Genomic DNA, 17,711 nt, shown 5'->3' on the forward strand with positions numbered 1-17,711 from the left:
TATGAATTACAATCTATGAGAGAAATAAGCCTCTTAGGGCAGGCAATTAAATTCTTCATAAAACCTCTGCTCCCCCATCCTAAAGAAACTGAGAGAGCTGACAGCCTTCAGAAGCCACCTGTGTCAGTCAGGCCCTGGGAGAGGAGACACCAATTGCTTTGCAAAAGGCATTATGTAAGCCCCTAGTGCATAGGAATTGCTGGGTGCCGTCATGTGGTCTGATTTGCTCGAAGGAAGACAAAACTTCGGCCAAACCCTGGAATCCACACTGAGGTCAAAGCATGCCCACAGAGAAAAGGACTGTAAAGTCCTGGGTAAGGTAGTGGTAAGTGCTCCCAGACATCTCAAGCTCCCAGAGTGCTAGGCCTTGTGCTAAATGCATTACCTAGGACACGCTGTTGAATGCAATCCAATCTGCCTAGCAGTCCTAGGAAGGTGATAAAATTACTTCACCACAGAGAATCTGGAAGCTCAGAGAGGTTAAGCAAGTTGCCCAGGTGGTACCACTAGCATATGGCAGAGAGGATCTGTCTGAATCAGAGGCATGCTCTGAACCGCCCTGCTAAATTGGGATCTGTATATCTGCATATCTGTATATAGATATGTAGATATATATACACATACACACACACCACCTCAGGGACAGAGTTCACAAAGTCTAGAAAGCTGGCTCACAGACAGGCATAGGATTTGTGGCAGAACTTAAAGCTACAGGGACCCCAAGAGAATCAGCCCAAAGCCCTAGTAGAAGAAGAGTATGACTGGGCAGTGATGAATGGGGGCTGTGTATCCAGGGAAGAAAGAAGGCATGAGTTGGGAGGGGGCTCAGCAGCCAGGCACCCAACTCTGCCCCCAAGCACTATCATCCACCCTCACACCCAACTTTGAGTCATTACCATGGTTACTGCTTCCTGGGACACTGACCCATTTCCAAAGTCTAACCCCAACACTGATGCATCAGTGGTCTCCCCTTAGAAGGCTGCATTGCATCTCTGCATCCCAGCCAGCCTCTGCCTGGGACTCCAGCTGCCTCACCCTCCCTCTCACCCCACTCACACACTCACACATGTGCCTCTTGCCCTGGCATCCAGGAGTCCTGGCCAGGAACTCAACACCCATTTCCAGCACCCCAAGGCACTCCCTGTCTCCTTCCCTCCTCTCCGCCTGGCCCTGCCTTGATCTCACTCACCCACCCACTTGTAGCCTGCTAGCTCATGCCAAGTCCCATAGGCTGCCAGGAAGGCCAGGGGGACTGGGTAACAGCGCTCTCGGAAAACAGGCCCCCGAGCGGGGCTGAGCCTGCCGCTAGCCGGCACCTCCAGTCTGGCCTCCTGAGAGTACTGCTTTCCTGCCCACAAACTTCCTGAGATCTCCGAGATGCAGAGATGGCTGCTTAAGGACCACGTCTCCATCGCCCCCTCTCCCGGGTCGCAGGCCCTTCCCTCTCGCCTCAGCGCTCTGAGGGTTAACAGGCAGCTGCAGCCCGGTGGGCAAGGCTTGAACTTTTCTCCGCGCTCTGCGCCCGCCGGGGAACACAGCAGAAGCGGCATTAAGGGCTCAGGGCCGGAGCTCCAGTGGGCCAGACAAAGGGGGCTCGGGGCGGGTGGGCCTGGCGCCTGGGCGAGGGGACGCGCTCAGGCCCTTCCGGGCCCGAGGTCAGGGAGGGAAGGGACCCCGATGCGGGCGCGGCCGGCGCCTTTGAGCGACAGCGGCAGCCGGGCTGCGGCGTTCGGCTGGCCCGAGGCGCCTTCCAGCGCGCCGCCGGGCTGGGCGAGGGGGCCCGGGCGCCCCGGCAAGTCGGCGATGCCAGGCCGGCCTCTCCAGCCCGGCAGCCCGCAATCCGGACCCGAGCTGCGCTTCCCCGATCGGCGCTGGGTTGGGGGAAACCACGACTCCTTGGAGTCGCTACCAGCTGAGTCTCCGACGCGTGAGCCTCCGGAGGAGGCTAATCAAAGTTACCCCACTTGATGTAGGCGAGAATGTCGCCCCTGCTTGCAAAAAAAAAAAAAGGACTCGGAGCTCTCTCCACATCTCCCGAACATATACACACACAACCCGGAGTGGGAAACCAGGCTCACCCCCTCGCCCCCCAGGATCTCAGGGGCTGGGAATGACCTCCCTTCTGAGCCCCGAGCTGTCTTCGCCGCCGCGCCCGGAGTCCCCCGACCCCCCGAAAACCCCGTCGCCCAGCCCGCACCAGGCAATCGGAAGGCAGAAACGGGGAGCGGGGTGCGCCCAGCAGCCTCTCTTCCCTACCTGGGACAGGAGAACGCACAGGACGAGCGGAGTTGTCGGCTGCATTTTGCCCAACTAGAAGCGCCTGGCGGCGTTTTCATTCATGCACGCGGCTGCACTGAGCATATTTTCCGTGGGAGCCAGGCTTTGAGGAGAGGCTCTGCCTCGCCAGCCAGCCAACTTCCCAAATAGATCAGCGGCAGCATCACGAAAGCATTGGGTAGAGGCTGATGACCAGGACCAATGGCTTTACAAGACGGATTCCTTCATAAAGCTCCCTCGTTTTTGCATGGCAGATACGGGGCGAGCACCTCGCGCAGAGCGAGCCCCTCGGAGGAGGCGGCCCGTTCGCTTTTTTGGACTGTTGGGGCCCAGCCCCACACAAATCACGCTGGGCAACGCCAGCTAATGCCACTTTTCCAAAGAATGGAATTCCATCGGGTACTGGCGGCCACTTCCAGCCCAGTGCAAAAGATTCTCTTTATTAAAATGTTAATAAGATCCACTTTATTTCCAATAAATCAAATAAAATGACCCCAGCAGTTCCAGCCCTTTCTACGCCAGGAAAGACTTGGCGGTGGATATTTTTTTTTCTTTTTCTTTCTTTTTTTTTCAGTGTGGCCCAAGTCATGATGGTGTTTGGTGTTTCCCTGCCATCTCACAAATCACAAAGACGACAGATCAATTCTAGCTTGCAGAAAAAAATCCATCAAGGGGCAATAGATTTTATTAACTGCTCAGGTGAGAGTCTGACTGGCCGCCTACTCCAGAAATGTGCATCTGGCACCAAAGTTGAGGCCATGATTTGAGGAAACTTTTTTTCTCTCCCTCTGGATGTGTTCTTTTAGAAGCTTCTAGCTATCTCCAGGGATTGGGAACAGTAGTAACTACTGTTCAAGGGATTTTATAAGTGGGGTGCTATGGGAATGAGGGTAAGAGGGCTATCTAGGTCTAACTTTCCCAGTAGGAGTTTAAGAATATGCAGTAAAGACCTTACTTTCTCATTTCCATGCAGCCTCCTTCTAAAAAAATTTAAGGTGTTTTATAATAAAGGACAATTTTTCAATAGAATTTATGCAAGAAAAATAAAAAATCTGGGACAGGAGGAAAAATTCAGAAAACTGAAATACTAAACCCAAACGCTAACATATTTCCTCTGATTTGGATCTGAGCTTCCTGGTGGCCAAAGCAATAAGAGAAACATTTAAATTACATAGTTCTTGTAGATACAAGTATACAAATATCTTCTGACATAATTTCCCCAGCAGTAAATACTGGACTAACTGTATGATGTGACATCTAATATAGCAGGACACTGTGCAATGGACCATGCCGAGATCCAGTGGGTTGGGCTGTATTCCCAGCATCTGGCACAGGGCCTGAAACATGGAGACAATCATTAGTGTGTGTTAAACAGATGTCTAGACTTAATCAAGAAGTAGCAGAGGGTGGGGTGGGGCAAAAAATCTGGAGCCACATTGCGTAAGCTTAACCCCCAGCTCTGCTACTGACTAGTAAGTTTCTCACTCCCTGTGCCTCTGTTTGACCACTGGTTAAATGAAAATATAAATTGTACTGAACTCACGCGTTTGTGGTGAGGATTAAGTGATAGAATAACCACTCATTAAATGTAAACTAATGCACTTTTAAAAATTCCTTCATTGTCAGCAGTTCGGTCATTGCATCTGATGAAGATGCAACGCCATCTGACCACCTGACTGCATTAGCCAGCACTAGCCCAACAGATGGCAATGTTGGCCAAACAGCCCCCAGAAGAGCCCAGGAAAGGTGGATGCTGCTGCTTCTTCCAGTCTCTTCAGCTTTCCACTGTTCTCTTGCCTAGGTAGGCATCCACCTCTGAGTCTCTGAGAAGTGCAGGCAACGTTTGACAGATGATCTGACTGTCCCAGCTTGGAACCCAGGTGTGTAGATCCATATCCACATTACCCACCATTAAGAGTAAAACAAGGTACTTTGAAGTCAGAGACTTCAGATCAAGGCATCCTGAAATACCCTAATTTTTCTCCATTCCAGGGTAGCAGCCATCTTGTCAATCAGAGGTCAACTGAGCTAAATAAGCCCATGGATTTAGCAGACGTGGAGACAGAGAGAGAGCAGAGGACATCTTGGGAGATGATCAACCACGATAAGGGGTGAAGAGGGCAGTAAGATGACGTTCCAGCCACTTTTCCACAAGCAGCCACCTGGGTAGAGAAGCACTCGTAAGGGTATGGTGTGTCCAAGGCTGCCTTGTCTAAGGCGCAGAGCAGTATTATTGATTACTTTATAGTTCTGGCAGCTCTTCCTGTGGTCTTCCCATCCCACCTCCCTTACTGCCACTCACCAAATAGGTCCAGTTTTCCCCATTTTTTGCAGGGTTGCACTTGCTGGCCCCCTTGTGCTTGCCGTGGAGCCATGTGACTAGTTCTAGCAAATGAGCTGGGAGCAAAAGTGACAGGTGGAGCATTTAATCACCAATGTGAGACAGACTGGTTTCCCTGGAATAGGTGATGAGATGGAAATTTGTGCAGGGGGCTTACTGGGGAGTGTTCTCACCACAACCACTGCAAGAGGGAGGAAAACAAGACTGGCAGAGGGTGAGGTGGATGACTTTGCAGTTGCAGCAGAGGACTCAGCCAATCCCAGGAGAGCTCTGAGGCTAGAGTGGCCCTTTAGAGATGAGCCTAACAGAGGCAGGGGGCTGTGCCTTAGTGCCCCCAGTGGGCCAGTTGTTGGCTGTTCCCAAGGGCAATATTCCAGTCTGACCTCAGCTTTGTCAGCTCTATAGAAAACTAAGGTGTGACCCATAACAGGTAACCAGAGGCTGTGATTCCCAGGCTGGGGATGACCTTGTGCACCTGATGGTACCAGTGAAGATGGATGTAGATTTGCCTGGCTGAAGTCCTGCTCACTCTATCTCCAGCCAGGACCTGCACAGGCATTTACCAAAGTCCTGGGCTTTTGTCCTGAACTGTTCTACTGGCTCCAGGCAACCTCACCTGATTTTAGATAAGTGTACCCAAAGGGCCAGTCTCCATTCCTTCCTACCTCAGCCCCCACAGGTTGAATTATAGGGGTTGGGGGAAGTTAATTTCAAGAGTCTTCTTAGGCCCTGAGGCTCACCTCTAGAAACCCATGGAAGCTAGGAAGTCAAAAAGATTGGTCCACAAAATGAGACCTGGATTGGGATCTCTGGACTTTACTTATATTGGGCAAGTTGCTTTTACTCCCTAAACCTCAGTTTCTTCATCAATAAAATGGGAATAATAACATAACACTCCAAGGACTGTTGTAAAAATTGATGTTACTTTTCCCCTCTATCCCCTACTCCCCTCTACTCTCAGAGAATGTGCATCTTGCCAAAAACATAATATCAGGTTTTGTTCAACAAAGACAGGAGAAAAATCATTTCACTCCAATGATAAGAGGCTTCTGAAGAAGAAATCCATTTCTGTTTGTTTGTTTTGCCTTGTTTTCCCTTCAGCTCCCTAATGAGGGTCTTTTGGCTGATGTATTGATTGATGGTGGTAAGTAAATACTGAAGCTGAAAACCACCCCCTACCTACCCTGACTCTATCTCCTCCCACCCCAGCCCACACCAACCCCTGCCTGCTTCTGCAGCTTGCAGCTGTGGGCTCCCCAGAAGCTGTGTCTGCATTCAGACACATTCCAGGTTCACACTCCTTTTCTGGGCACATCATTCTGGCTTTGGAGCTGATGGAATCATCCAACAGTCAGCAGCTGTCTCCTGAGGTGCCAGGGATTGAGACTGCTTCCTCTCATTGACTGACATGATGAAGACCTCATTTCTGAGTGTGTGGAGGTGGCCATGTGGGTGAGTGCAGTGCTTGTGTGTTATGTGTACAAGTGCATGGGCGTGTGTATATGAAAAGGGGGCAACTGGTGTATCATCCAGCAGAGATAATTTGTTCAAATTTTGGTACCTCTGAATGTGCTGCTGTGATGAGGCATTTGAATAGACAGTAATAAACCAAATAGATGCCCTTACGAGATATAACACTTATCAGGTATGCCAGGAGCCCTTGGTAACTGGGATATATTGGGACAATGGGGAAGGAAGCCCATCCTATACAGCCTTGTAACAGGCTGAGGCTGAAGCTATACCTCTCCCAGTGGGATAGCCTGATAAAAATACCGAGGATGATGACAATACACCATCTCACAACACCTGGCCACCAAAAAGGATCCCTGATTGCTCTTGAGCCATGAACCTGCTTTATCTTCTTCAAAGCCCTTTATGTTACTATAAATGGTCACTTGCATTACTGTCTCAATTATTCACTCCAACTTGTACCTATATCCTTTACACCCTGACTTTGGGTTTGGCCACACAAACCCAGTTATAAGCCAAGGCCCCAAGAGGCCCTGTGCATTTCACCTGGCTCTTGCTAGGGCCTCTGCCAATGAATGCCTTCAAAGGCACATTCATAGACTAGCTCACTGGTCAGAGGAGGATAGATGAGAACCCCCATGGACCAAGAGATGCTTGAGCAAGCCTAGCAGAGCCCCACCCAGATCAGCTGGCCCACAATTATATGAACTAAAAATAAATAATTGCTCTAAATTGGGGGATGGTTTGTTATTCAGCAATAGCTAACCAATAATTACATTGGCTTGTTTGTTGTCTGTCTACTCCTCTGGAATATGTCTCACATCTGTCTTTTGCTGCTGTGTGCTCAGCTTCTAGAACAGTGTCTGACACATAGTAGGTGCTCAAATGATTTTTGTTGAGAAGATGCATTAAATGGCTTCTGTACTGAAAATAGTGATGCTGATATGAAACCCCCCTACATGTACTGCCCTATCAGAAATACTTTCTGATGGTGACAGTTCAGTCCTCCCACGTGGAAAGCATCCTATGACCTTGACAGTCTCCACTGCCACGTAGCCATCTAATTCAGCCTATGACAAGGCAACTTCTTATGATAGTCTAGACCAGTATTAGACAAAATAAGGAACACTCCACAGAGACTAGTGTGAACAGGTAGGTGCTTGGGGATTTTTGGTGAAGGACACTTGGGGTGAGACATCCTTCTGAATTTCCTCAATGTATGAAGAGCCCAGACATCTAAAAATTGGAAAGAAAATACTCCTTTGGCTTTTGAGGTACTGCACTAATATAGTGTCCTCTGAATACATTTTAATACAATCATGACTTCCACACTAGCACAGGGAGTGACTTTTAGGCCATCTCAATTCAACTGGCCTAACTGTCTTTAGGACTCCAGTACCCCCTTGGTAGCAAAATTGGGCATTCAGACACCAATTTTATCCTGTGAAATAGAAGCTGTTAAAACCCCCCTCTAGATGTCTCTCTTACCCAAAATTAGTGAGTGGGGTTATTTCTACGCAGAGAATCATCTCAGCATCAATATGGTAAAGCAGTGGTTTTCAAAGTGTGGCCCCTAGACTGGCAGCATCGTCACCACCTGGAAACTTGTTAGAAATGAAAATTCTCAGGCCTCACTCCAGACCTTCTGATTCAAAAACTTGGGGTTAGAGTCCAGAAATCTCTGTTTTACAAGCTTTTCATATGCACAGTTTGAGAACCACTCCTCTAAAGAATTCTCCGGCACTCACTTACATAGATTCATACGTTCATTCGAGAAATATCATAAAGCGCCTACTGCATATTAGCCACTGAGCTGGGTAACAGGGAAAGAAATGAAAAAGCATGGTTTGTGTGCTTCAGAAAATATGACTCCTAGAGAGAAAGACGTCATTCTATTACAACGTGCTGCACGAGGTGCTGAGAGAGTCAAAGTAGACTCTATATGGGGTCTGCCATCCCTCTGGTCGTTAGCCCCCCAGAGCTATATGGGGGGCTCAGGATGTCTTTAAGAAGATGCAAGGGCTCCACTGTCATTCGTTTCCACTGTTTATCAAAACCATTATAGATCTCTACTTGACAGAAGTTGTATTTTTTGCATCTGTTGATGAGCAACTAAATAACAGCAAAAGGTAGCTCAAATTCAACACCTCCCTCTAACTTAATTTGCAGTTTATTCTTCACAATCTCATCTAGATAAAATTGCAAATGGCAGTGTCTGTGTGGGGTGTGGGGTGGGGCAGGGTGAGCATTATTTAGAGTCGACAGGTAATGCTTAGTGTGCATTCAGTAACATGCCTTCCAATGATGCCACGCCCTCCACGTCCCCACCCACCACCTGTCTGTGGTCTCAAGCACGGAACTGCTGAGCCAGAGCAAAAGGGAAATAAGGAAGAGGGGATGCTTGGGGGAGGGGCTCATGACCAGAGGGATGGCAGAAGACAAGTGTGGGCAGTTTGAGGGTCCAGATTAGGATCAGTTTAAATGTCAACATCCGGAGGTTGAGCTTTATCCTACTGGCAAAGGGAAATCATCCAAACTGCTTAAAGGGAAGATTCAACATCTCATTTACATTTTGGGAAGTTCACTTTGGCCACACTGGAGGATGGACTGCATCAAGGCCATAACTAAGGAAGAGAGACTTCTTAGAAAACTATTGTACATACCATATAAAAGATAAGAGCCAGAACTCTTTCTTAGTTTTCTAACCAGTGAGTGGTATAGGAATATTACATGGCAATCTCTCCTGCTGCCTAGCAGTGTCTGGCACATAAAAGAAACTTATACAATAATAGATGAATGAAACATACTTATTAAATTACAGGAGATTCCTTTGAGCTCCAATTCTTCACCCTTCCCTGCATCTAATCCATGCCTCATTAATGGTGGAGTGAACTTCCTCATCTTTGACTTTGAGCTTGACCACATGGCTTGCTTTGGCTAACAGAATGAGGTGATGGTGACAGTGTGCTGTTCTGAGCCTAGGTCTTAAGAGCTCTCCTGTGTTTCTGTTTGCTCTCTTAGACTTCTGCCATCTCCATGAAAAGAACATTCCCTGGCTATCCAACTGATCCAAGGAGGAGGAGAAACAGGTGAAGTTGAGCCACCTCCACCCATCCACAGATCTGTAGTGAGAACTAGAGTCTAGCTTAGATTAGCCAAACCCCAACCTATGGATCCAAAGGAATCAATGCTTACTACTACATGCCACAGTATGTGGTTGTTTGTTATCCAGCAACAGCTGACTGATACATAAATGAACCCTCTTCTTGGGACTGTGTACAGCTCAGGAAATGCGATAAAGAATACTTAAATAGAGCATAGACATTTATATGGTATGACCAATGTTTAATGCTTACCACAGATCCAAGCCCTTAATAATTTCTCTACTTATCAAATAGTCCTCTCCTTCCACTCACCTAATCCAAGTCAGCTGTCTCCTTGCAAAACACTAGGTTCCTGTCTGAATATTTACTGCAAAGCTACTGAATCTGTCTCTGGTTGTTTTTCTTATGCCAGCATAATTGTGAGGCCATCACTTAATAATTACTTAGGAAAATTTATTTACAATGCAAGGCAGATCCCTGAATGTTTGTAGTGGATAAATTTATTTACAATGTAATCCACATCTGCCAATGCCTCTAGTAGATAAAACTGTGCTGCTCCTATAAAAAGCAACACACCTGGTTAATGGTTTCTGTGGCCTTTTATGAATAGACCAAGGTCAGGGCCACCATAATGAGCTGTGGAAAGTTAATCTGTAGAAGCAAGTTAAGCACAGAAAACTACATTTTAATGATTCTAAATGTGTGACAGCTGCCAGAATTTAACCAAATGAGAACCAGAAAAGGCAAATCCAAGACTCTTTTGTTTCTTAAGCTGAGCTTTTATGGAGTTAAAATGGCCAGTGTGCCATTTCCATGATGTCAGGGATGACATCTGTCTTTCTCTCCCTTGAATACCCCTTGGCCACACATTGTATGGCTCTGAGTTGACATTCAGTAGACATGAGAGGGATGCGTCAATAAAACAGTGCAGGACCATAGGAGAGGTCCTGTTTAGCCTTACACATCTGCTGTTTGTCATACCTATAATTACTGCAGCAAACAAACTATCAAACAATACACCTCTATTATCAGCATCCATCTCCTAGAGCAGTGGTTCTCAAACTGTTGTCCCACTGTGTGTCCCCATTCAGTCCCAACACTCCACATGGAAATTTTGTCTATTGTTTCTATTGCATAAAACCCAAAAGGGAGTATGTCTTGAATTATAAAGTTCTCTCCTAACACATGACAGAAACTGGAAGTTGGCCACAGCCCCCAAGGCCTTGCAAATGATGGAGAGTCTGCCTCCCTCTCCAAATTCATTCCATGTCCCCTTTCCCCTTGCTCACTGTGCTCTGCTCTTCTCTCAATCGTCAAGCATGCCAAGCTTCTCCCTACACTTGGGCCTTTGCACATTCTAGTCACTCTGTCTGGAATGTTCTTTCCTCTACTTCCAGGTAATTCATCCTCCCAGAATCTGCTTATATGTCACCTCCTCAGAGGAGAAGCCATCCCTCACCAGTTCACTCTTTATTTAGCTCATTTCCTTATTTGTTTCCTTCAAGGCATTTGCCATCCTTTGTCATTATTTTATTTATTGTTTGCCTCTTCCTATGTTTGTTTCCCTCACTAGAGTATGAGTTTCATGGTGGCAACTAAATATCTGTTTATTAATCATTGTACTCCAGGACCTAGAACCAGGCCTGGTCCATGACAGGCACTCAATAATCTTTTTCTTTTCTTTTTTTTTTTTTTTTTTTTTTTGCGGTACGCGGGCCTCTCACTGTTGTGGCCTCTCCCGTTGCGGAGCACAGGCTCCGGACGTGCAGGCTCAGCGGCCAAGGCTCACGGGCCCAGCCGCTCCGTGGCAAATGGGATCCTCCCGGACCGGGGCACGAACCTGTATCCCCTGCATCGGCAGGCAGACTCTCAACCACTGTGCCACCAGGGAGGCCCTTTTCTTTTCTTTTTTGAATAAATGAATGAACAGATGATATTATGGCCAATGAGATTAGATGGACCAGTGGATCTCTAGGTGCATTAATCTTGTTAGGAATACCAAGTAATGGTCCAATGGCTGATGACTGCAGAACACTGCCAGAGAACCACCGTGCAAAAATGTGGTCAGGATTAAGTGTGCACACCTCAAAGCCTTATGTTATATAAAACATGAGATCAAGGGTCTGGGGGCCCTGTGAGTGAGCCAAGTAAACTACTGTCTATTTTCTTTGCCAAGACCAAGCTCATATGGACTCCGGGGCATACCCTAGGTGAACTAAGGACCCAGTTTTCCCAAGGTGAATCAGGAGAGGATGAGGGGGCAGGGGTGCATCTGAGGAAGACGTGGTAGAGTATTTTCAACACTATTTTCTCTTACTTGACAGTTCAGGAATTCATCTAAAGCCTTTTCAAAGTGCCAGGTTCTTGTTCATGTAATGAATCTATCGATTCACTTGTTGTCCCCAGGAGACTCTGAAGACCACAGAATGTCAAGAGAGAAGACAAAGAATTCTCACTGCTTGTCATGGAGCCTTAAGGGTGAAGAGGAGGGTCTTGACATATTCCCAGAAGATGCTCATGCCAGTTATTATTCTTTGGGGGTTAAATGGTTATTTATTTTAGGACTTCCCTACTTTATTGCTCCCAGCTAACTTGCCTTCCGTGCCCGTAAATCATCCCTCTCTTTACATAGAAAGTAGAATAGGAAACAACTACTTATTCATTTCTTTGTTCATTCACTCATTCGGCAATTGTTTTTATAATAATCAACAAGATACAGTAAAAAAAAAAAAAAAAAGGAGTATTTTTCTGGAATCAAACTAAGTAGTTGATCCCTAGATTGCCGGACTCCTCCAACTCCCCAGTCTGACTTTCATACTGTTGCCAGAGTAATTTTTAATTGGAGCAGTAAGTATCAAGTATCTACCATAATCTAGGCATTATTTTACTTAGCAGTGAATAACAGCAACTTTGTTCCTGGCTTTTGTTCTTGTATGTGTTCTTGATATATATATAAAACCTTCAGCGGCTCCCCATTGCCTTTAATTCCAAATCCCTAACTTGGCATTCAGTATCATACATAAAGATTCTACATGGCTGCTCTGCTTTATCTCCCACAACAAAGCTCAAGCACCAGCCATACAGAACATTCTAGCATTCACCTCACCTCATGCAAGGCTACTTCATTCCACAGGAGCTCTGAACATGCTGCTTTCTTGGATTTCTCTTTTGCAGGCCTAGATCTCACAGCTCATCATTAAGTACCAATCACCTCACATGCCACTTCCTCTAGGAAGTCACCCCTGATCCATCCAGGCTGAGTTAACTGCACTTAGAACATGTCATTATTAATTTACTGGGGTCCCTCCCTGGACTATCAGCTGCTTAAGGTAAGAAACCAAGTCTTATTCTCAACAACATCCTCAATAAGCCCAGTGCCAAGCAGACATAGGACTTCAAAATAATATCTATGCATTGATACACACACATGATAAATAATCATGAGAGCTGTGATTTTATTAGGTGCTAAGCACTTTTCCAAGTACTTCACACTCATGTTTTTCTCACTGAATCCTGGCCAGCTCCTTATGAAGTATGATTATCCCCTTTTACTGGTGACCAGTGACAGACAAACCTGCGCTGGGCAGTAGAAGAAAAAGCACTAACCTGGGAGTCCAAGCATCCGAGTCCTAAGCCAGTCTTTACAGCCTACTTGTGCCTTAGCAGAGAACAGGTCAGTATTCTCAAAGACTCAGTTTCCTTGCTTGTTAATAAGCACGGCCTTTGGAGTCAGACACCCAAGGTTTAAGTTCCACTCTGTCACTTTCTAGAACAGGCCTTAGGTGAGCTACTTAACTCATCACCATTGAGCTCTTGCCATCTGTCAAGTTCTGAGCTATGTGGTGGGAATAATTGCAGAAATAAAAGTAACATTAATTGAGAATTGTTTTATTTAAAATTTTACTATTTTATTATTTATTATCTATTTGAAATATATTTTATTTTTTATTTAATTGTTTATAACTATAATTAATAGCTAACTTTCATTGATAATAGTGATAATTCACTGGTCTAAGCACTCTTTATGTGTCAGATTATTTAATATTTATGACAATTTTAAGAGGCTGGTTCTATTTCTAGCTCCTACTTAATCCAAATGAGTAAACTAAGGCACACAAATAGTGGACAAAGGGCTTGGATCTGGACCCCTCAACTACAGAACCTAATCTCTTGACCAGCTCACCATGTGCCTCTCTTTGTATGTTAATAAAAAGACAGACCCTGCCTCTCGCCTTGCATGACTGCTAACTCCTCTCAAATCTCAGATGCCTCTTAACCAAAAGGGGCTGCTGACAGTTTCTACATCACAGATTGCTGTACGATTAAATGACCTGACTCATGTAAAACACCTACTGACCACTTTTATGAGTGGGTTGGACTAGCTCTTCCATAGATCATCCCTTCCAATCCTCGTGTTCTGTGAAATCAACCAGAACTTAAGGACCTCACACACCACCCAGCAGTCTTAGGAGAAGACAGTGGTCATCAAGGGTTTGGAATCAGCCCACCCTCCCCCAGGGCAGAACTGGGCACCTGTACAGTTTATGGGACTGTCCACTGAACTGGAGTTTCTAAATATTTCAGTCTCCCCCAATTCTGTGGCATCTAAGACTGGGTATACATGAACAGTGGTAACCTGTCACAAGATGGTAAAATTCTCACCGATTCCATACAGCCACCACCGAAGAGCTCTAGCTCTAGGGCCTGGCCACATGGTTTCACTGCCCTCAAGATGGAAAGAACCAGACAACCAGATTGCACAGCCTTGGTTGGATCCTCCCCATCTCTCAGTTACATCAATCATAGATTCCTCATGGCCAGTAACCTTGGTGGGTACCCAGGTGTCTTGGAGGAGAGAGTACACCATACAAAGCAACAATGTCACTAGCAGGCACTTACCCTGGGTATCTTACAGATATTCCACTCCTCAGTCCTTAGAAAGTTCATATCACTATCATTATCATAAAACACCACCACTACGCTCACAATTTATGAAAGTTTGGGTGGGTAGCCCATTATTCCTAAGAGTTAATCAAGAACATAGAGTGCACAGGATAATAACTCATTCATTCTTTCATTTATCCATTCATTCCCTCAACCATTAAGAAGTATTGATTGTGTCCCTTTCCTGTGCCAAGCACTGTTCCAGGAAATAGAGCTAGAATACAGTCGTGAACAAAACAGAAAAAAGCCCCAGACAAGGAACTTGAATTCTAGTGTGTTGGGCGGTGGGGTGAGAAAAATGTGAGATAAGATAAATAGTGACAAGAGTTCTGGTGAAATACAGGCAGGAAAGGAGGAGAGAGCACATGGGAAGAGACTTAGAATTCCATAACTGCCAATGTTTTTTTCATAATTACTCTGTGCTGGGCATCATTCTAAGCATTTTACATGTATGCACTCATTGAGTCCTTCCGGCCACCCTAGGAGGTAAGTCCTATTATTAGGATCTCGTTAGAGATGAAACAATGAGGCACAGAGAGGTTAGAGGCTTTACTTACCCAGGGACCCATAGCCAACAGGGGCAGAGCCAGGACTTGATCCCTAGCGGTCTGGTTTAAGTTACTCCCTTAGCCAACCAAGGTGTGCAGCAGCCTCAGTACAGGATAGCTCGTCTAGACTCCTTTAGATGCATGTTTGGGGGGCCCCTTCTCTTGTCTCTGCTCCCTTCTTCCTTTCCTCTGCCCCTCTTTCCTTCTTCCTCTCAGGCTTCCAGGTTCATCCAGTTACTGGAGTCCCATGAGTCCCACCCTCCTCCCTAACCCATGTCCCGCAGTGCTGCCCTGCCCTTGGATCTTCACCTCTAGAGTGGGACACCTATAAACCAACCAATGTCTTCTCGCAGCTGTCCATCCACCAGGACTGAGAATGAGGGTGGGTGAAGAGGGTTAGAGTGGCAGAGAATCCCATCCTGCCACCATCCCCATTTTTCAGATGGAAATACTGACTGCAAAAATAACTAAAGGAGCTGAGTTGGGATTTGAATTCAGGGCTATTTGACCCTGAAGCTCTTATCCACTAGACTTTACTGCTCATTTCAAAGAGCAGGTCTGCGCCGGGCAGAAAATAGATGCTTAATTAAGTACTGGCTTGAAGAATGCAGGGACAGATGGATTTGTGAATACACAGGCCCAAAGAAACGGGCAGATGTGCACAGGCATGAGAAGCAAATAAAACAATAAAGGCATGTGCATGGAAGTGCAGCAAGGACCAGCACACTCTGGTTGATAAGCAGCTTTGGAAATACCCAGAACAAAACAGTCTTCATAAGTATTGCTGTAAATACAAGTGTGCAATCTCCTAGCCAGGCAAACCTAACCTGTTTTTCAACTGCAGTTTTACAGGAGTCTCTTGCATGCTTTTTTCCTTTTATACACAAGGACAGGTGTGTTTAGGGGGACATGATTTGGGACAGGCACCTGGTCAGCTGAGACCAGCACCTGAGGAGGGAAGAAGGCACCCTTGGGAGAAGCAGAAACGCCAAGGTGACGGGAGAGGGACCGCAGCTAATCCCTCACACCGTGACTTTACCATCTTCTAGTCGCCTAATAGCAGGGCACATAATTGGCAGAAAAGATTGCCCTGCCCTTTACACGTGTGTCTGCAATTACTTTTCGAACTGGGGCGGTAAGTGGCATGATTGGTTTCCTTGTGCCGACGCAGCCACTTCTCGGCGACGGGGCCTTTCTCCTGAAGCTGTGGTGGGCACCACAGGTCACGGGCACAACAGCTCCCGGCAAATGATCCCCGAGGAGTAAACCCCCAGCTCCTTGCTAGGATCTGACCTCATCCGCGGCCTCCCTCCTTCACACATTCTGCTTCACACTGGCTTCCTTGCTGTGTTACATCACCCCAGCTTGCTCTTGTCTCTGTGTTTGCATTTGCCACACCCTCTGCCCGTTTCTTCTTGTGCTTTCTTTACGTCTGGCCTCACAGGTCACCTGCTCAGGGAAGCCTTCCATGAACACCCTTATTTAAAATATCTCTTTCCTACTCCCTAGGCCCAGGTCACACCTCTCATTCCTGTTCTTCATATCACATACCACAGCATGATGCCATATCTTGCCTGTGTCTGCTTACATGTTTATTGTCGGTTCCTAGCTGGAATGGAAACTCTATGACGGAGGCCTCTGACCTGATCGTCACTGCATCCTCAGTGTCCAGAAGGAAGCCTACAACAGTGTGAATATGCAAAAAATACTAGTGAAAGGAGTGACTGGACAGTGAGTGGATCCAACACTGCAAATGCTCCACGTGCCATGCCATGGGGTGTGCGCTTTATGAGTACAGTGAAAGGCATCTGAGTGAAAGTAGAGAGCATGCATTCTGGAGACCCATAGGCCCGGGTTTACACCCAAGTTCTGTCCTTTAAGAGGTTCTGGTCAGTCCTCTTGCACCGATCTGAGCCCCAGTTTCATCATCAGCAAATTGGGAAGGAAAACAGTAGCTCTCTCACTCAATTGTTGCTTGAATTAAATGAGGCAATGCTTGTACAGCATATTATCCTGTACCTGGCATATAAATGATTACAGCAATTCAATAAATAGTAATACATACTGGTATTTCTATTCATACAATGAGGATGGAAAAAGAAAGGGGCATACATGTTAGCTGAGTACCGGCTACATGGCTGGTATCCCTCCAGCTAATTTTGCCGGCCTGAACTTACTCCCCCACAGCTGTCTTCTGAAATAGGCAGGACTACCCCTGGTTTCTAGATGAGGAAACAGAGGCACCTCAAAACCAAATGGTTTGCCCAGTATCTCCAGTTCCTAAGTGACAGATCCAGACCTCAAAGCCAGGTTCTCTGCTTTTTCATCACACCAGGTTGCTTCTCTTAAAAATAAAAACAGATCACAGAAAACCAACAGGACATGGACACAAGCAGCCCCAGGGCACAGAAAATTTAGTTTAAGACTCAGTTTAAATTCTCCCTAGTCCTCCTCCATGACAGCTCCAATGGAGAAGGATTGCCCTTGGTTAGCACTGCCAGATAAAATGCAGGATGCTTAGTTAAATTTGCATTTCAGATAAACAAAAAATGATTTTTTAGTATATAACAATTATTGCATACTTAATGATAGTTTTCTCTCCCTCCCATTTCTCTTTCTACCACCTTCCTCCTTTCGTTTCTCTCTCCCTCTCTCTCTCTCTCTTTTATTTTTTTGGTTAATCTGGCAACTGTATAGCCTTGTATTTCTTACAGTCCCTCAAGGTGTGCATGTTTGTGAGCTAACCAGTGCTCCCCACCAGGGCAGAAGTTTGTAGAAGACATTTCAGAGTGTCTGTCCACTTCGTGGCCCTCTTATTTGATAATGACCCTACCCCACACACAAGGGTAGGCCCGCACCACCATGCTACCTGCCTGCCTGGAAAGGATCCCAAACCACTCTTACCAATCCAATTCTCTCTCTTGAAAATTTGAACCAAGAAAGTGGAAGATGGAGCTAAGTCAAGGAACCATGAAACAGTCCAATAAATTTCTCTTTCTTTCCTCTTTCGTTTTTTCGTTTTGCTTC

General features: G+C 46.2%; 1 protein-coding gene across 1 annotated transcript in view; it reads right to left on the reverse strand.

Annotated features, from left to right (window-relative positions):
* The window catches only part of CDH13 (cadherin 13), a 1,043,800-nt gene extending 1,041,293 nt beyond the window's left edge, over positions 1-2,507 (reverse strand). Inside the window, exon 1 of the mRNA XM_082607144.1 lies at positions 2,257-2,507. Coding sequence (XP_082463270.1) covers positions 2,257-2,301 — 45 coding nt within the window. The 5' untranslated portion in view covers positions 2,302-2,507. The remainder of the gene's footprint in view (positions 1-2,256) is intronic.
* Between the last annotated feature and the right edge of the window lie 15,204 nt (positions 2,508-17,711).

Source organism: Mesoplodon mirus, assembly GCF_964341445.2.
Source record: "Mesoplodon mirus genome assembly, chromosome: 19".
Classification (NCBI taxonomy): domain Eukaryota; kingdom Metazoa; phylum Chordata; class Mammalia; order Artiodactyla; family Ziphiidae; genus Mesoplodon; species Mesoplodon mirus.